This window comes from Carassius gibelio, chromosome B8 (assembly GCF_023724105.1).
Source record: "Carassius gibelio isolate Cgi1373 ecotype wild population from Czech Republic chromosome B8, carGib1.2-hapl.c, whole genome shotgun sequence".
Taxonomy (NCBI): Eukaryota; Metazoa; Chordata; class Actinopteri; order Cypriniformes; family Cyprinidae; genus Carassius; species Carassius gibelio.
The window spans coordinates 15,057,501-15,078,418 of NC_068403.1; the positions used below are offsets into that span (position 1 = coordinate 15,057,501).

The window sequence follows — 20,918 nt, forward strand, 5'->3', positions numbered from 1 at the left end:
ACCGCCTGAGTGAGATCATTCAGTTTCAGCCCGTTAAACCATTAAATCTTGACATACAATTATACTTTGCATAATAGTGACATCACGTTCAGCTTTTTGTCCATATTTTTTCAGATTGCCTTTTCTAAACAATTAATAAATGTTTATGCCAGTTAACCCCATTAATCAGATGGTACTTGTACTTCATGTGAAATAAATATGGTGACTATCCTGACCAAGGCCTATGGACAAATTTAACAAAGTTTGGTTATTTCAAGATCAGTCGTCAAGAAAACAAAAAACAAAAAACACAGTACAGGTTGGCAGGTTAAATGAATGATGTATTTTTGCTTTTTTATTTTTTTTACGTAAATCACTGAGCATCATATACAGAGGCATTGAATAACTGTAAACCAGAACTGAAAAAGACAGAAGATTTATGTACAAATACAAAATTAATCAGTCAGTCTTTCTCCCAGAGAAGGAAGGAAGATATGCTGGTGAAAGGAAAAGAAAAAAGAAAGATGGCAGGAAGGAGAGGTATTGGGTACGGACACACACTTCGATTCCCTTATAAATATTTTTCTGTAATCTACACCTGGATTGTGAGAAATGTGGCGTGTGGTGGGTACTGCAGGCTTTTCCTGGGGTCAGTTTGCGAGGTGTGTGTGTGTTTATGTACGCTGCAGTGTATGGCCTATAACAGCAGGCAGCCGTTTCTCTTCTTGCGCTTACGGACCTGCAGCGCCGCCCTGGTGGCCATCTCAAACACCTCCCGCACTCCCTCTTTAGTTTTAGCCGAACACTCTAAATATCCAAACGCACTGATCCTGTTAGCCATGTCACGGCCCTCCTCAGGTTTTACAGGTTCCTGAAACATACACATATTATGAGAGGCAGCATTCTTTTAGAAAATAAATTTATCCATCATTTATCCATCAAAAGTGACAGTAAAGGTGGTTACTGATGTTAACACAAACAGGGAAATGTGTAACAAATGCCTCGCAGATGCAAACAGGGTAAATAATGTTTTTTATGTTTTGATTAAAGGATAGTTAACACTAAGTGTCAGCGAAACCCTAACAATTCACAATTTTTACAAAAGTGCTCTCATTATAAAGTTAGCCTATATGACAGTAGTTATTAATGTTCTGCATTTCTGTTTTGAGCTGCATGCGCTGAAGATGACCAGTAGAGTGAGCATTTGATAGCAAGTTTTTAACCAATTGGATTAAACTAATAATTTAATGTAGAATACACTTCGTTATTTATACAACAATGTTAATATTAAGACTTATAGGCTATCTGAATATATATCTGAAGTATTATTCTGACTAGTATGGAAGTTTCATTACTGCTTCTGGCTTACTCCTACAAACACCCTTCAATATGTCACAATCCCTGAGGGCAGCTTTATCCCCACAGGAAACAGCTGCATTTCCATTTTCTTTTGTGGCTGTTGGAGACAGGAAGTGTCCTGTTTGTTAAGGCAAAGGCCAACAAAAGGCCTCTGCCGTGTCTCTACTTCAAGTTACTATGGCAACACCTGTTTAACACGTTCACACACACACCAACACACACACACACACACACACACGATACCTGTTTCATCTTGATCAGCTCCCTGCGCGTGTGTTCATCATTCCGCAAGTCCTTTTTATTGCCCACAAGGATGATGGGAACATTGGGGCAGAAATGTTTTACCTCTGGCGTCCATTTCTCTGGAATATTCTCTAAGAGAGACCAGAAAAAAAGAATAAATAATAAATAAATAAATAAATACATTTTTAAAAATAAATATATACTATATGTGTGTGTATTTTTACAGAGAATTCTTAAAAAGAAACAAAGTTAAAAAGAACAGCATTTTGAAATAAAAAACATATTGTAACATTAAAATAAATAATTTGCCTCCTTGTTAAATAAAAGTGTTAATTTCATTCAATAAATAAATGGAAAAGATTTTACTGACTCCAAACTTTTGAATGAGGTGTATGTGTACCTAAACTATCTGGACTATCTATAGAGAAGCACATCAGAATAACATCTGTGTCTGGATACGACAATGGCCTCAACCGATCATAGTCTTCCTGACCAGCTGTATCCCATAGAGCTAACTCCACCTGAGAGACAGAGACACAGAGATGCAGATCCTTTGTCAGCTGAAGATATGAACTGAACTTTGAGTGGCCTGAATGTCAATCCCAGTGGCAATTAATATAAAAAACTATTTAGAAACCCGAGGCTATTTAAAGAAATAACTGCTGACCACACTTGACTTCTCTCATAATAGGTCCAAGCATGTCTGTTCAAGATGGCCACAAATTTGGGTTAAAAATATGACAGGCTGCAGTAACACTCAACTTCCTTTCATCGAGCAAACATACACATTCTCAGCATTCCACAAACTGAGGCAGAAGGACTGTGCAACTGACCTGTTTGCCATCCACTTCTATGTCAGCGATGTAGTTTTCGAACACTGTGGGCACATAGACCTCGGGGAACTGATCTTTACTGAACACAATCAGCAAGCAGGTTTTCCCACAGGCTCCATCTCCCACAATCACCAGCTTCTTACGGATGGCTGCCATCACTACAGAAAGTAAGAGAGGAAGAGATTTTACCATGAGAAATAGTAAAATAAAAATATATATAATTAAAAAAGTAAGGAAATATAGTCCATTACAAAAATTGTAGCAAATATGTGTCATCATTGTGATAAAATATCCAGTTTAGCAGTGATTCTACAAACATTTAACAAATCAAAATAATAGTTCCAGAGAGCCACAAAATACATCCTAATAAGTGTCATAACCGTTGGTTTTACATGAATGAACCCCGGTGGTTTAAGAGACACAACAATAAAGAGTGTAGCAGAAACTGTTCCAAGATCAATCCTGCATTTATGCAGACTCAGGAGGCCAAAATGCTGATCTAGGACCTAACTGACCCACAAAATGAACATCACACTGGAATGAAATGAGCACCTTTTGTTCTAGGCCTTATTTGGGAGCGTTTTTTACATCCACACGGACAGAAACAAAGCAAGAGCATGAAATGTATGGAAGAATATAGTAAGAGAAAGAGGGAGACTTTCCTGCCCCAGTCTTTTCCTCCCTTTCCCACAATTTTGAGAAAAAAGGACACGATGGCCCAAAAACGTCACAGCCAAAGAACATACACATTTTTCTTACATAGTGCCAACCCAGCCATCTGTCTGCATTTAAGCAGGACATACACAGAGAAGCAGTGCTGCCATACAGTAGCCCACTGAACAGGACTACATGATTTTGGCTTCTGTGAGTGACGGCAGAATGAGAAAAATTCAGAACATGTCAAACATACAGTAGGTATATAGGAATCTATAAACACATTTAAAACAAAAGCTGACATTTTCCACCACGTCACACCAGACCCACAGTAAGCACAATGAACTATTTGTTTGGCACTGAATCACAGTAATACCACAGTTGTGTTATACCACAGTTTGGTAATACCATGGTTTTTGACAGGGTACAATGTAAATGTATAAAAATGCCTACCATAAAGTATCAAAGTACTAAGGTATTATTGTAAACTAATGTTCAAAATTTTGCGGTCAGTACAATTTTAAATTATTATAATACTTCACAATATTAAGGATTTACTGTATTTTTAATCAAATAAATGGTGAGCATCTTTCCAACTTTTGGAATTACCTTTAAAATAAAGTAAAATTACATAACGTCTTCACTTAACAGTGTGTAAAGAGATGCACAAATTGATGAATGACTCAACATTTTATTACTGTGGTTTCAAACTATAGCCAGGACTGTGCAGCTTCATAATGAGACATTTGGATTGGATGGTCACAGGAAGTTGTCGGCTAAGCCTGAAACAAGCAGCACACCCACACATTGAACTTCAAAAATCACAGGACATTTTCTGAGAGGGAGAAAAGAACCGAAACAGGTCAGTACTATTCTTGAATGTATGTCCCTGGAGAAAGAAATGTGTTCCTGATGACGGCAGCCTGGTTTCTCACATGCACACATTATCTCACAAGCCCTTCAAACACACCCAGTTCTGCCCACACTTGAACAAAAGTGCCTTTTTGAAACAGTTCAGACGTACCCAAAAAAAAAAAAAAAAAAAAAAAAAAACTGAGCAATTAATTCACTGAAAATTAAATAAATCATATTTTTTAAGCAGAAAAATGACAACGCAATATGTGATACGTCATGCCGGGAATTTCCCATAGTGCTCACTCTGGAAATGCTGTCCGTCTCTGAGGGCACAATGCGGAAACATTTCCTCAACCTCTGGTGGCAGAATAAGAAGGAGCTCACTTCCTGTTCTGACAACTCCCTTCCTGTTCACACACAGGCTCCTATGATATCTTTTAAATTAAAAAAGATTGCAGCCCTCATAAATCACACAGCTGCATCTGAGAGAAAAATACTGTTAGATCGAAGCCTTGTCTTTTTTATAATATTATACTATCAAAGTATATTAATATTTTTTTCTTCTTTGTTTCATCTTTTTTAATATTTCTATTTATTTTATTTTATTTCAGCTTTAGTTTAAGTAATTTTAGTACTTCAGCTTTGATGTACAGTGGAGGTCAAAAGTTTACAACCCCCTTTCAGAAACTGCAAAATGTTAATTATTTTACCTAGTGATCGACCGATGTATCTGTTTACCGATATTTTTCCCGATATTTAAGCGTTCTTCCATAATCGGGTATCGGTTTTGTAATATCGGATTCGCCGATTTACGGCGCCATCTTGTGGCCGTTTTGAGATTTCCGCCATTGCAGCCCGGGCGTCTGAGGAGATCAGTCAACAACAACTCAGTGCACAGGTAAATATATGTTCTACTTGGTTTGCTTTAATTAATCAACTTTATTTAACATAACAGACAGGCACAAATGAGATCTGAGACATAAATTCCTGATATAGTTAATTTATGCAGCTTGTTTCTAAACAATTGAGACGAACTCATTGAGTCACGTAGTGTAATTCATCATGTCCTGCCCCAATAAAGACGTATCTTTACATGAATTAAATAAAACGGACATGAATGAGTGCATGTTGAAAATAAAAGCGTTGAATTTAATTCTCTATCTGTTGTATTTGCTCACCATTAGTCTAGAAGAGAAAGTTCGTTCATATTGCTTAGCAACTGACAGCTGATCTGGAGGCTTAAGCACGGCCACTGAATGAAACTTTTGACACGATTATCTTGTTTAAACACCCTAGATTATATTATCATTTACTAAATAACAATTATTTCGCTAATACAAATATAAATATAGCCTACCGCTTTGTGGAAATTAATTATTTATTATCTCCATGCGCGATCGCGGTTGATTAAGTTATAGTCAAACAGCACTTTGTCAGTTGGCATTTCATGATTTAACGTTAGATTAAATTTAGATCATAAAATGCCAACTGACAAGTGCTGTTTAACTTTATATAGTCTCGGGGAAAAAAGTTCGTTCATATTGCTCAGCACCTGACTGGGTTGATGATCAGGAAGCCTCAAGCAATGCCACTGAATGAAACTTTTGATTATCTTGTTTAAACACCCTAGATTATATTATCATTTACTACATAACAATTATTTCGCTAATACACATATAGGCTACATATACCGCTTTGTGGAAATTAATTATTTATTATCTCCATGCGCGATCGCGGTTGATTAAATTATAGTCAAACAGCACTTTGTCAGTTGGCATTTCATGATCTAACGTTAGATTGAATCTAGATCATAAAATGCCAACTGACAAGTGCTGTTTAACTTTATATAGTCTCGGGAAAAAAAGTTCGCTCAGCACCTGACTGGGTTGATGATCAGGAAGCCTCAAGCACGGCCACTGCATACAATTTTTGAAGGAAGCAGGCTTACAGGGCAGAATGCTGAAAGACTCTACACTAAAACCTAGTTCTGCTTAACTGGGAGTATTAAGTTACACTACTAAATAGCTATGCACTCCTAAATAGCCCTCCCGCCCCCACCAATATGTTAGAATCATTTTTGTGCTTTATTTTTTTACCTGTTTTTATTTTTTTACCTCATCAAAGCTTTTATTTTAAAACAAAGACACTTAGTAACAGTGCGCTTAAATTTTTTGGACTCAGACCCCTCTATTTATTTGTGTATAAATATAATGTTTTTTTTTTTTTTGTATGCAAGGAGGGAGTGATTGTTATAAATAAAATGTTTTTTTTTCAGCTCATTTGTGTTGTAATAATTGTCAGAAACAGAAGTATAACAGTAAATAAATATCGGTTCTGCATATCGGTTATCGGGTACATAAACGTACAAATAATCGGTTCTGCATATCGGTATCGGTTATAAAAAATCAATATCGGTCAATCACTAATTTTACCAAATAAGAAGGATCATACAAATTGCATGTTATTGTTTATTTAGTAATGATCTGAATAAGATTAACATAAAATGTGTTTACATATAGTCCCCAAGAGAAAATAATACATAAAAGTTACTCCGTTCAAAAATAATCCTTCAGTTGTTTTTTTTTGTTTGTTTTTTTACACATCACTATAAATATCATATCGTGAGATTCTGATATTGCTTAATCCCTACATCAACACATCAATCGAAATCAAAATTATTAGCCGAGTCAATACAGGTAAGCAATGATGTAGTTTGCTTGCACAATAGATAGACATTGGGTTATAATTTCACAGGCCGACTAGTCTTTCTGACAACCCAACGACTAGTAAATTATGAAAATTTGATGTTATGCACAACCCCTAACATCCACAGAATCAAAGACTTGTTGAGTCAAGCACTGGACTGAATCAGCAGGAGTTAATCAGAAGGAAATGAGAAAAAGTGTGTTTCATTATGATTGATAAGAAACTATAACAGCTCGATACAACCTGGATATGGAAAGTGATTGAGATTTAAATTGGATTCAGGAGGGGATTCAGTCATTCTGCTTCAAATATTTCCATAAGGGATCATGGGATAATTGAGTCCAGTCCATATCGATAGCCTTCTTCCCTCCAAACCCACCAAAGAAATGACACACACACTAAACAGGGCCCAGGAGAGCATTTCAGGGGAGTGCTATGGACGAGCAGACACTTTAAATGCTTTCAATTGGCCTAGAGCCACAGGAGCTGTGAACTGATGGGTCTGTAATATGGCTGGGCCACATATTGAATATTCATGACAGATTTGCAACAATTTGTCTGGTGATATCAAATTAAGCAACCCCATTGTCACGTCACACTGTTCAGGGAACACGCTGGAGTCACAAGGAAACGTTTAACAGTCTTTAATTAAGGAAACACTGGAAATAATCCATAACAGGAGCTTAAGCAACACCCGTAAACAACAAGTAGACCAGACAGAGACAGACTGCACAGACTAGGACTTAAATGCATGGGATGACTGGGGAAACACAAGTGCATGGGATGACTAATTAAACTAATGAGACCGAACGAGGACAGGAACAAGACCAAATCAGGAAACAGGACGGATTATAGGGACAAAACAGGTCCAAAAATTCTGACATTTTGCCCCTTCCTGGAAGATGTATTATACTGCATGCACTGTAGCAACAACAGAGGAAGGCATCAGTGGGAGCCAGCAGACAGAGTCCAGGGAGGAGATGATGGAGGGAGGACCCAGGGAGAAGACAGAAGGGGCTTGGAGCAGGAGAAACCAAGCTGGACCAAGGCTGCAGCCATGATGTTGACCCACGATGGAATTGAAAGATGGAGGAGCCATGGAGGAGGAATGGCCACCGACTCCATGGGACCAACCAACACCGGGGGAGCAAGGGTTGTGGAGGAGTCTAAGGTGCAGACGGAGAGCCAATGAGTCAGGGGGCTCTGGTGACCGAGGTGAAGCCAGAGCAACCAAGGACCAAGGTCGAGCTGGCAGGAGGGCGAGCAGAGGAGCTGCCAGATGACAGCAGTGGAGGAGGCAGGAACGGGTGGGTGGGTGTTCATTTTGTAAGCCTCCGGGCTCTCAGGGCTGAGCTCCAGGATCAGATCCCACTCCTGGCTGGACTTGGAAATGGGAGCCCCCTCATGGTTGAATGGGACCAGTAGGGATCAATGAGTTAGGAGAGGGTCAAGTCGATTTCCAGCTCTGTTTTCCAGTCTATTAAGTGCCCCTCGAAGTCCAGCAGTCCCAGATGTACGATCAGCTCAACATCAGCCGCAGTGCAGTGGGCGGAGCTCCACTCAGCGCTCTCAACGTTCACGCTTTTCTCCCTCACAATGGGCATTGCAGCCTGCTCATGCACCTGGTCTGAGGGGTTGGGCTCTACTTCCGGGCTGATGCTCAGTACAGCTCAGTTGCTCTGCATTGCGCTGGCTCGTAGATCGCGGCAGGAATCGGCTCTCCATCATCAGTGGGCTCTGGCTTTAGCCCCACACAGAGAGGATATTGTGGGCTTGGCTCTGGGTAAAAAAAAAATATCCATTTCCTATTTCCGTATGTACATATTAATAATAATAATAAATTTTATTTATGAGCCCCTTACATGACACCCAAGGTCACCTTACATGCAAATAAATAAAACATCATAAAATTAACATTTTATGATTACATGATCATATTTTATGCTGCTTGTCAGTGAACAACAGCTCTATGTACTTAATGCTCCTCCATGTGAAAGCGCACAGGTGATGGAGATTTACCGCTGATTACAGAACTGCCTTTACGGACAAGATGAGCATTAAACATTGCATGTGATTTATCGTGCAGCCCTCATACATATACAATACAATACATACATACATTTGATGCATATTTGTCGGCTTCACATCCATGATGTGAATCTCCCGTTCCACCATATCTTAAAGGTGCTTCATTGGATTGAGATCTGGTGATTGTGGAGGCCATTTGAGTAAAGTAAACTTACGGTCATGTTCAAGAAACCAGTCTGAGATGATTTGAGCTTTGTGACATGGTGCATTATCCTGCTGGAAGTAGCCATCAGAAGATGGGTACACTGTAGGTATAAAGGGATGGACAAGGTCAGCAAAAATACACAGTTAGGCTGTGGCGTTTAAATGATGCACAATTGGTATTAAGGGCTCCAAAGTGTGCCAAGAAAATATCCCCCACACCATTAAGCCACCACCAGCAGCCTGAACCGTTGAGACAAGGCAGGATGGATCCGTGATTTCATGTTCTTTACGCCAAATTCTGACCCTACCATCTGAATGTCGCAGCAGAAATCCAGACTCATTTTATTGTCCAATTTTGGTGAGCCTGTGTGAACTGTAGCCTCCATTTCCTGTTTTTAGCTGACAAGAGCGGCACCTGGTGTGTGGTCTTCTGTTCCTTCTCCAGGGTTCAAAGTGTTGTGCGTTCAGAGACGCTGGTGAGTGTGGGGAAAAGTCGCTGGTGAGTGTGGGGAAAATGTTTATTTGATCCCCTGCTGACTTTGTAATTTTGCCCACTTACAAAGAAATTAAGCACCTGTAGATTTATGGTAGGTTTATTTTAACGTATAGAGACAAAATATCAACCAAAAAAATCCAGAAAAAAAAAAACACACAAAGGTTACACACACACAAAGGTTACACAGAGTAAGTCTCGTTCTGTCTCTATCTCGTGCGCACAAAGACCTCAGACACATTGGGTACATGAGTAAAATGAAATGATGCCCGCTGGCCTGGTCCCTGTTAGTCCTTAGGAAGTAACGGGTGATGTGAGCACTGGTGAGAGTGTGTCTGGTGGATGATGTGAATATATGATGCCTGCAGTGGGAGCCGCAGCACTCAGAGCTCTGTGAAACATGTCTCTGATCCTCACAGGCAGGCTGTAAAATCACTCTGCAGCACTCGGCCTCTGTCTGAAGCTCAAACCAACTACTTGCACAATGACCCTGTTTACTAGGGATGAGTAAAATTTATTTTTTCGAAATCAAATAGTTCTGTAAGCAGTCTGACCTAGAAGTCCTCTATATAGGGCTGTTATGATATTAGATTTTCACTATACGATTATTTTGGCCTAAAGAATTCATGAGATTTACATTATTGGGTCCAAGCCTCTACTCATTTCACTTGTAAATACTATTTCAGCAGCCATTTATTAAGACTATTTCATTAATATTATGTATTTAAGCTAAGCGTAATTTGCTGTGCACTCTACAGTCTCTGCACTCACAGTGTCTCAGACACTAATACTTTAGCTGAATCAGTTTGTTGTTTTATGGGGGGCGTCTGGCAGAGCATTAGGTCTCAGAAGTGGTGAAAGATGATGTCAGACGTAACAAGCAGATATCTTAATGGGGTCCTATTATGCTTTTTCACTTTTTGAATTTTAGTCAGTGTGTAGTGTGTATGTTTGGGCATAACAAAGATCTACAAAGTTACACATCTCAAAGTCCACTCCAAAGGGAGATTTTTTTTTTTTTAAATCCCTTTTCAAGAACTACAATAAACAGCTTGTTTGGACTCCAGCGTTGTTTTCCAAAACAATATCAAATTGATATGGCAATATTGATGCCATCCTTATGAGAGGGAACTTGCTGCTTTGGCAAGGGGCGGGCAGTACTGAAACACCGTCTGAGCTGTTCACCAATCACAACACACTGCGACAGCTAACCAATCACAACACATTTTGTTTTTTGGAAGGCAGGTCTTCATCAAACGGACAACTAATCGAGACATTTGTGCCAAGTTGGCGAGAAAGGTATTGTAATAATGTAAATTATGTGAAAAATAATGTGTTTTTTGAACCAACAATCATGAGAGCACGTTCTAGTACACCCTCAAATCAAATTCAAGACATTGTAAAAGAGCATAACAGGACCCCTTTAACCACTCCTATCCAACCAAGGTATTGAAGTTAGAAATCTCTGTATCATGACCACTTATTAACATGCTTTGTCAATAAGATAAAAGTGGGTTTTGTTCAAAGTTGCTATTATCCATGCACATAGATCTTTGATATGAATATTTTTTGGTAACTAAATATCGCCCGCTAAAAAGTAACTAGTAACTTGTACTCTGAGTACTTTTTACTTTTAAGTACTGTTTTGAAAGCAGTACTTTTACTTGTAATTGAGTATTTTTTCACCAATGTAACAGTACTTGTTTCCACCACTGAAAGAAGATAAATCTCTCTTGCCAGGAAATCTAACAGGAACTTCAATACTCAAACCCACTTGGAGCACACTAGAAATATTTAATGGGCTATAGTATTTATTTAATAAGGTGAAGCTCTGCCATCAACTCACAGCTAATCTCACAATTAATGAACTGTAGAGATCATCGGGGTCCACTGAGTTTTTAAGACTGAGACACTTTTAAGACTTGACCTAACACAAACACAGTGGAGCAAACACTACTCCTTTTGCCAATGGATCAAAACACAGTTTAAAATATAAAACACACACACATACACACAAAGCTGATTTTTAACCAGGAGGACTTTGGAAAGCATCTGCTGATTTGTGTCCTCAATGATCCTGTGAGAAGGTCAATCTCCACCAAAAACTCATTGACTCCACATTTCTTATCTTCGTCTTACTCCCCTTACTTTTTGATTGAACCACCAAAACACTTTCAGATAAGGAGCATCTCTTGCTGTGTTTTTCTAGTAAGCGGTGGTCTGAATCAGTAAACAGAGCCACTGTCGATCTGGCAACACAATGTCATAGTTTTATAAGTAAAGCATTGCCAAGTTTGGTAATATAAACATTGCAGTAAATAGCAAAAATTTGGCAAGTTCCATGGGAGAATATCTAATATAAAAAAATACGAATAAAAAAAAAGAGCATCCTTCAGTTTGTATTGAATGTGTAATTATTATTTCTTTCATAACCTAAAATATGAATCACATCATCCCAAAGAAGCTTCTTGAGTCCTAAAAGTCTTAAAGGAACACTCCACTTTTTTGAAAATATACTTATTTTCCAACTCCCCTAGAGTCAAACAGTTGAGTTTTACAGTTTTCGAATCCATTCAGACAATCTCAGTCTAGTGGTAGCACTTTTAGCTTAGCATAGATCATTGAATCTGATTAGACCATTAGCATCTCGCTCAAAAATGACCAAAGAGTTTCTATATTTTTCCTATTTTAAATTTGACTCTTCTGTAGTTACATCGTACTAAGATCGATGGAAAATTAAAAACTTGCAACTTGCTAAAAGTGCTACCGCCAGACCCAGAGATCGGCAGACTGGATTCGAAAAACGGTAAAACTCAACTGTTTAACTGTTTAAGAAAATTAGCCTTTAAAAAAAAAATAATAATACATAAATAAAAATAAAAATTGGACTGTTCCTTTAACAGTGATAACACCTGCATAAACACAGTGTAATTGTACACCCCTATGTGCCAATAAACTGAACACACAGCATGACTAGAGAATATGTCTGGAACTGTTAGGTAGGGACAGTTAAAACTTCTGTAATAATTTACTCACTTTCATGTTGTTCCAAATCTGTAGATGTTTAGTTTTTTTTCCCTTGAGGAACAAAGATGACGATTTTCAATAACGTGTTTTTAGATTCTTTTGACTTGCATTGTATGGACAAAAATATAAAATCACTTTAAAATATCTTTTTTAGTTCCACAGACGTCATACGGGTTTGGAACAACATGAGGGTTAGTAAAAAAAAAAATGTATTTTTTAACCTCAACTATCCCTTCATTAACCAAAACATTAGTAATAGCTGACAGAAAGTGTAAACACACAGCTAGTCAAACACAAATGGCTCATCCCCTGTTGTTTTCACTGCTGGGTCTCATAATTAAAGATTCTTATCTTAGAGCACACATTGACAAGTGTATTAATGCTGATCTAGGACCATTCTCAATTCTTTAATCCAACCTTGACTCGAAGCTAAAACAGCTGAGAGCTGTCCACAGGTAAGTGTGTGAAGGCTGCTGGGTGTCTGGACTGTGTGGAACCTGCACTGATGCTGGGCAGGTTAAGAAAGTTTCAGCTTAACCAGAGACCTTAACTTGTGAATGTGTGATTGTGTGTTGCTGTGTACCCATGATCATTCCCATGATTCTGCTAAGAACCAATCATTCCAAAGAACTGCTCCCATGATGCACTGAGAATGCTAATATTCAACCACTATTAAACTATTTAAACTTATAATATTCAAACTTTTGTTTTTAATTGGGTTGTCCTTTTTAATGCTTTTTAGGAATGTTAAATCTTGTCTTGTACCTTCTTCTTGCTCAAATTTCAAATAATTTTAGGAAGTCTGCAATGCTGTTATGCAAGGCTGCTCGATTATTTTAATCACGATTATTTTGGTCAATATTGTAGTCACAATTACTGAACACGATTATGAGGGGCCCATATGACCAAAACTTTATATGAGTTATTTATTTAACGAGGGTGAATAAATGATAAATAATGACATAATTTTTTTTTTTTTGAGTGAACTCTCCCTTTAAGGTTTTCAAAGATTAACATTTAAAATACAACAAATGAACAACAAATTATTTTAAACCAATTATAATTTTAAATGCATGTCAGCCATCAGTAATCACAATACACCCATATACACAAACAATCAACAACAACTCCACATTAGCCAAAACAAATCAATATTTAGTCTGTACCTTCAGCCACAACAATAAATAATTACTCCACACCAGCCACAACAATCACTAATTACCGTGCACCCTTTTTTTCTTATCACCTATGTGAGATATGATTTGACACAATGGGCCTCATTTACGAAACGAATGTACGACAGAAAATTGGGCATATGGTCATTTCAAAGCAAAACTTTTTTAATCAATATGGACGTGAGAGGTGGCTCCAATCAAATCTCACGTCTTGTCTTAGCTCATGTACGCAAGATATTTAGTTCCTGAACTTGCGCGCAGCATAGTAAATATAGTGGAGAATTGTAGAATGACAGCGTTTTGTTCATTTTTATTTTCCTGACTGTCAAGAAAAGCTCATTAGTCGATTGTTAAAGATTAGATTGTCTTTTTTATATACAGGGTTTTAGCTTTATATGTGCAAATAGCAGCGTAAACAAGACCATGAGGATTCAATCATTGCATCATGCAGCGCTTCTGAGAAAGGTGAAAAAAAAAACACAAATTAATTCTATAAAAGGAATAAAATAAATGTTTTTTGAATGTTACATGAATCACACGTGAACTATGTCATAAGTTGATTTGTGCGCACGGATCTGCGCTCGTTTCTATGTTAGATTGATAAATGAGGCCCAATATGTGTGTGTTTGTGTAGAAAGCTAGATTAGGTATTTTACAAACCACTTGCTGAAGCACAATCCTGATGACACTTGCTGCTGATTGTCAGATTGCTACAGCCACACTTTTATTACAGGATTCATTGACCCTGAGGGTGATAGCCAATCAACAGCAAACGCCAGGCACAAGCAACTGCCTCACGCTTCTGTGGAGCAGCAGCGGATCCTTAGATCAGATTCTCCACACGACAGAACAGAGAAGAGCACAGAAGATTAAACTCTAATTTAAAGGCCTCGCTGATGTTTGGCTTCCTTATCACACTGAGAGAGGAAACACTTCCAGTGTATCACACACATCAAAGCGGGAAATCAGAAACAAACACAGCACAACTTTAAATAAAGTTCTTCTGCTTAAGTTTAATAGAACAGAATAATATCAGACAGTTGTAAATAATGACTGTGCATTTCTAAGCGGTGAGTGTCTCTCTGATTTCAGCTTCCAAAGAAAAAAAAAAAAGAAGAAAAGCCGCAGCCTAGCAGAACAGAATGGGCAGATTTATCCAAATTAAAAGGACAGAAAAAGCAGAAGGGTCTGACCTACTTGAATGTTTGTTCTTGTTCCTAGAGAGAGGGGGAGTTGGAGAGAGGAAAAAGAGGGTGTCCTAATTAAAAACCGTCCTGTCTTCTCCTCTCCTCTCCTCTCCTCTCCTCTACTCATTTTCCCTCTTTCTCACGATCAGGTCACCATCAGAGAGTAACTGGACTGCAGCCCAGAGGGCTAAGACTGACCTGAAATCAGCTCTCCATGGACAATCACTCAAAATCAATGGCATTGCACACTTACAAATGATCTTTAAGCAGTGAGAAAGTGGGTGAAAAGTAGCAGCTACTAGTTTGGACATGTCCGATTATCTCCGTTTTTACAGTGAGTGGTCACAATTCTGAATACTCTTATTTTCACCAAAAACAATCTGCTTTCCTTTTCCAGCAGCATTACACATGGGAATCTAGCTGTATTAATGCTGATCTTTGTGAGATCAAGGGTTTTTAACCTTATTCAGGTCAAGGACCACTTGGGACGGGATGAGAAAGAACCATGAGCTGGGATTTGATCTCAGGTCAATAAATGTGCAACTTGCGCTCCAACTTTTAATTTATATAGCTTGTATAATACATTATATACACAGTACCTTTAAAAAATTGGGGGTTGGTAAAATAATTTGATTAGAATTTATTTTAATTAAATCGATTTTATTAAATGAAAGATTCATTAAAGCTGAATTTATTTAGTCAAAAATATAGCAAAAAAAACATTGTGACATATCTCAATAAAAAAAAAAAAAAAAAAAAATGTAATATATTTATTCCTCATGGCAAAGTTGCATTTTCGGCAGGAATTATTCTAGTTTTCAGTGTCACACACAAAAATCATTCTAATATGCTGATTTGGGGCTCAAGTAACATTTCTTGTTATCATCATATGATAAAATGATTGTGCTTCTTAATATTATTTGCTGAAACCATAAAACAGTTTATATGATTCTTTGATAAATTGAAAGTCTAAATGAACATCATTAACATGGTTTTTCTAAAGTCACCCTGTAGTGAAAATCAAGTATTTAATGTTGTTTTTGTCTATGTGGTGTTTTTAATATGCTTTCAGACAAACCCATGTGCCAATCCATTAATCAACACCATTGGTGAGCATTATCTCCTAGAAACTGTACTTTTTCCAATGGCAGTCTCAGAAACGTGGTTTGAAACGGTCTTTTGTTTGCTACGCCACAAAAATCAATAACCAATCATGTCCAAAAAATTTTTTATAAATTAAACATTTTTTTCTAGTTGATCTAAAATAAAATATACCATATAAATAAATATGATCTGTGAGAGCAAAGTCCAAAGCTCGTGGCCAATGGTTTTCGGACCATAAACTGTATAAAAACATGGACGTATTGTCTGTGATGTCACCCATTGGCCAAAAAGACAGGAGCTGGTTGCTGAAACCACACCCACCTAGCTCGACGGCGGCAATCCACCTGTCACTAATAACACCCCATAGATCCTCAATAAACATTAACAAAAACACAGTGATAGAAATGTCAGAAATAGCTTATGGGTCTGTCACATGATTAAGGAACGACTCGATCCGAAAGACTCATGAGATGAGCTAATCAATTCTCTTTCCGGCTTGGACTGCATTGGTAGCGTATGGGGCTATCACGTGATTAAAGAACGACTCGACCCGAAGACTTTTCAGACAAGAGGTGAGGTGAGCTAATCACAGACTGAAGACCCAGGTAAAGAATGAATTAATCTTTTCTGTATCTAATAACATTTTAGTTTTGTATTGTTTGTAGTGTGATCAAGTACTAGATGTGTTGTGGAAGTAACACGTAACATTTTAATTACATTTTGCTAATGTAATTAAATGCTCTACCAATTGAGCTACAGGAACACTAGAATAACTTTTGCTGCCGAATTATCCACCAACCTAGTTTATGATATATTTTTGTTATAGATTATGAATATGCATAGGCCTATATTTTTACATATTTATTGTTTATTGAATTTTTCTTTATAATGAAGTAGTCTGTATCTAGTAGACTGTGAAAGAATGATTATCAGTTCCAAACACAGAGATATATAAATTCTACATTTATTTAAATGGGGGGATAAAAAACTTCACTGGTATCGGACCGATATCTGTATTGGCCAATACTGAACCCTAGGTATCGGAATCGGTATCGGAGACAAAAAACTGACACAATGATGAACAACTACATTAAGATTCGCAATACCATCAATTTACTGAATAATTAAGTAAATATAATACCTTGATTTACCTTTGTAAAGAAATGTCATTGCTCTATGCGGCCAATGACATCTTTACCTGTGTCGGCCACCATAGCTCCTGTAAAGTGAGGGGTGAACGGGGAACTGAGCCTTTGGTTGCAATTTGCAACCTCACCGCTAGTTGCCGCTAACATTTACACAATGCACCTTTAATAAACAGGAATCACTCAGAAGCTCTCCCGCGAGCTGTCCCAATGCAGTGCAAAGATTTTACTCTATTGCTTTGTTTTAAGAAACGGGGTGTCCCAAAGCCTCGAAGCTCGCAGGGTAGGAGTTGGTAGTGACTGGTGTAACTAAAAGGTGCCATTGTCCAGTAAGTTCCGGTTGGGGAGTTACGGAATGGCCGGCTTGGCGATCTCATATCGCATTATCTTATTAACAGCAACTTTCTTTACCATGCTATTCAGCGCCAATCACGCCGTGCAGTCAGGTGTCACTGATTAAGGTTACGGTCAGGTGTGTGATAGGATTAGGGGTTAGCATTTTTGCAGCAGGGTGTAGGAAATCGACAGTGTGATTGATAAAACCAATCAAATCTTTAGAATCAACTGTGGGGTGGAGTTTACGCTGAAGTGGATTGGGTGGATTGGATTTAACATACGTGTCATGTGCCTGTCTGTCAACTGGAGGAAGCCACGCCCTATTTTGGAGCTCCCACACCCATTTAGAGATCTCCAGGCTGCAGTTATACTCTTCTCTTTGCGGGCGCGAACTGGAATCACAAACTTTGATGCATTCGAGTCTTCAAGGCACAAAACATCATCAAGTAAGCAACTTTAACAAATGTTACAGTATCTACTGTAGTAGTCCATTAGTATAAACAGTTTTATTAGCCATGATCCGTGGATCAGGAGACATTGGCTGGTGTAGGTGGGGCTAATTTGCTTATTCATAGATCTACATATAGTAATACATATGAATACATACATATAAATAATTAATATCATTACTGTCAATTTTTATCAATTTAATTTTACTCTGTCCTTGTTAAATAAAAGTATTAATTTCTCTTTCTCATATATGTGTATATATGGGCTCATGGGAACAAGACAGACCTCACACCTCTAACTTACAAATCCCTGGTTGTACAAAATAGATCCAGAAGCTCATTAAAAATCGATTTTCTTGCTGGTGGATCCAAGCATTCCTCTACTTCACAAATATCTGATACCACAGGAGCAGAAAACAGCCAAGAGGACACAACAGCATACAGATGCACTTCCAGGACATCTACTTGATTTTAGCAAGCAGGAATCCACCCTTAAAGCTTTCTGCTTATGTAAGATATATGTAAACAAACAAGCCTTCCGTCTGTTTAACCCTCATAAACAAGTAAGTTTAAGATAAAACTTCACCTCTGTTTTGATTATTTTTCTATTATTCAGCATGTGCAGCGTTTGCATCACAAATGTTATTTGTGGCTCAGTGCCTGAAGGCTGCTTCCGAATCAAACTGGTGTGCCTCACTTTGATGCTTGGACAGTGAGCTGAATAATGACCCAGATATCGACCTGCACCTCACATGCACAGAGAGTGGTGTGGCAGCGGGCCCACACCTGTTGGCAATGCTGAGGTGGCACAGCAGACGCAGCCTTCCAAGTATTACTGGCATACTTAGACATGCTTATCAAGAGAGACTGATACTTTTCAGGCCCCTTCACTCCTTTTCTGCCTCAGTTGATCACGGCCACACTCGTCAGATTAAAAAATGGTAGATATATATGCAGCAATCATACTCTTTCTGTGTGTACAGTGAATATTCCAGTTCTAAGTAGGCACAAAATGCTGTCTAGGTAGGCATCTCAATATGTTTTGTGCCACAGCCATCGAGACCTGGAGATGTAAATGCTGTCCTAACATGGTGGTGGTCTTTTTCAGAGACTAGCTCGGAAATTCCTATTGAAATGTGGCCTCTTCCTTCCCAAACACAGTGCGGGAGGTTTCCTATACAGTCACTGCTTTAAACACAAACACCGGAATCATTCCTGTCTAACAAGTTTTTAAATGAACCATATGATAATTTCCCTTTCAGTAGCCTACAAAACAGACCACAACCAGCTGTTTTGTCCAAAACACATTTGGGTCAATGACAAACAAGGAAATCCTGGATTACATAAATTCTTATATTTGTAATGGTTTCATACGTTTTTCAAAAACATAGATTCTGTTTTCTGTGATATACCTTCAAACATGAAGTAAGCCTACTAAATATTTTTGAATTTTTAAATTATATACGATTAAGCTTTCAAAAACATTTCATATTTTTTATTAATAATTATATAATTTAAAGTTTTACATTACATTTTACTACCTGTTTATCTTACAACAGAGATAATCATTCTAATTTCTTACTCCAACATTGGCTCTCAAGAAATTCCTAAACCGTTTTGTTTTCGTGTCATGTGACGTCGACATGGCGGCGTACATAAGCAGGCGACACGCTCCATATAGAAATCTTTCTTTTCCCAGGAAGATTTAACTCATCATCTTGCGTAAGTGTAGATTTTAATCATATTACTTAAAGTTATGTGTAAAACTTTTGCCATTAATAAAAACGTAAGTGCCCATTTAACGTTTCCTTTCAAAATGAATGACCATCACGTCATTAACCCAAAATAAAATAAATAAATAAAAGTTTGGCATGAATACGCTTCAGCGCACAAACGTGAAACGTGAACCCACGCTAAAGAGCTGAAGTTACGAGGCGCGGTCTTTCATCTTCAAGTTTCATTGATGGACGCTCATCTATGTACCTTTATGAGCGTGTTATTGTAATGTTTGCATTTCTGAACTGTACTACGACCTCGTGGACCAAACACATCGATGTGAGGTGTTCAACAGGGGTGTTGCCACACACTCCCATGCCAAATCCATCTGAATCTAACGTTGGTGCTGTGGTCAAAAACAAACACTGCACTACCGAGCTGCGCGTGAAAACAGGTGGTGACCCCCGAAAAACACGTCGCAACTTCGGCGATGCTTTTGCGTCATAATAGATGAGTTACATCTGTCGGTTGTGTGTGTTTTCCAGGCTTTTAAAGAAACACTTCAAGTTGTTGATCTTCATTAAAGACGCTTTTCTGAAGCCAACACCTACTTGTTTTCTCCCTGCAGAAGTGTCAAGCCGTTAAAGTGCTCTTGGTTTATCCACGATCTATTCATAACTAATAGGCTAACAACCCTCATTGTTTTCAAAATAAACTCTTACCTTCTTATCAAACTGAAGTTTCGTCGCTAAGGGTTTCGTTTTTGCTTGGCGCAGTGTGTTCAAGTGTTTGGCTGGCCGTGGAGGAGCGGAGCGCTGCCGTTAGATCCTCCCACAGACCACGGCCAGAGGCGGCTGGAGTTGTCTGCCCGATCGCGATTGGCTCGTGGGGAGGAGCTGCCGGTTACAGCCGCGCCTCCGGCCGTTAAAACAGAATGACATCATTGGCACGAGCGGCGGCGGGGGGTTGAGGTGTGGGCGCAGTGCTAGCAGGACGAGTCGACTGAATTCCAAATGCACCATATGCAGTTCTGTATGCTTCCTGAGTGAATCGGTCTTCTGAATCGGATCTTTGTAATAAAGCGATCGATCCAGTTCACAAAACCGTTCTGAATGTATCATTCAAGAATCATTCCAATGGTTTCTGAAATATGACTCACCGATTCATTGAACCGAGCTCATTTCAGCAGGTCCGATAAGCTGAAAACGTGCAGCTTATGTATGATGACCGAGTAAAACTGGTTTTAATAGCATTTTATTCATTTTCAGCCGAATAAAATGACTTTACTATTGTTTATTGCAAATAAAAGTTATTTGTAAGTCAGTATGATTAATCTTGGTTGTAAATTGCAAAAACATACTGAACTGGATGCATTAAATACTGCATATTGTTAAAATTAGTTATACATAGACACCGGCGGCGCCA

General features: G+C 38.3%; 1 protein-coding gene and 1 long non-coding RNA gene across 2 annotated transcripts in view; one reads left to right on the forward strand and one right to left on the reverse strand.

The window, feature by feature from the left end:
- Nucleotides 1-299: 299 nt before the first annotated feature.
- On the reverse strand, nt 300-20,381 carry LOC127963518 (rho-related GTP-binding protein RhoA-D). Its single transcript, XM_052563465.1, has 5 exons — nt 20,216-20,381; nt 2,415-2,572; nt 1,982-2,102; nt 1,582-1,712; nt 300-850 (listed from the first exon to the last, which is right to left on the reverse strand). The coding sequence occupies exons 2-5, from the start codon at nt 2,568-2,570 to the stop codon at nt 677-679; spliced, it is 582 nt and encodes a 193-aa protein (XP_052419425.1). The 5' UTR covers nt 2,571-2,572; nt 20,216-20,381; the 3' UTR covers nt 300-676.
- The window catches only part of LOC127963519 (uncharacterized), a 29,691-nt gene continuing 27,580 nt past the window's right edge, over nt 18,808-20,918 (forward strand). Inside the window, exon 1 of the long non-coding RNA XR_008154853.1 lies at nt 18,808-19,499. This is a non-coding gene — a long non-coding RNA (uncharacterized LOC127963519). The remainder of the gene's footprint in view (nt 19,500-20,918) is intronic.

Coding starts and splice junctions, on each gene's coding strand:
- LOC127963518 (XM_052563465.1), bottom strand. CDS start 2,570: ATGGCAGCCATCCGTAAGAAGCTGGTGATTGTGGGAGATGGAGCCTGT. Junction 2,103..2,414: donor TAGAAGTGGATGGCAAACAG/GTCAGTTGCACA, acceptor TCTGTCTCTCAG/GTGGAGTTAGCTCTATGGGA. Junction 851..1,581: donor AGCTGATCAAGATGAAACAG/GTATCGTGTGTG, acceptor TGTATGTTTCAG/GAACCTGTAAAACCTGAGGA.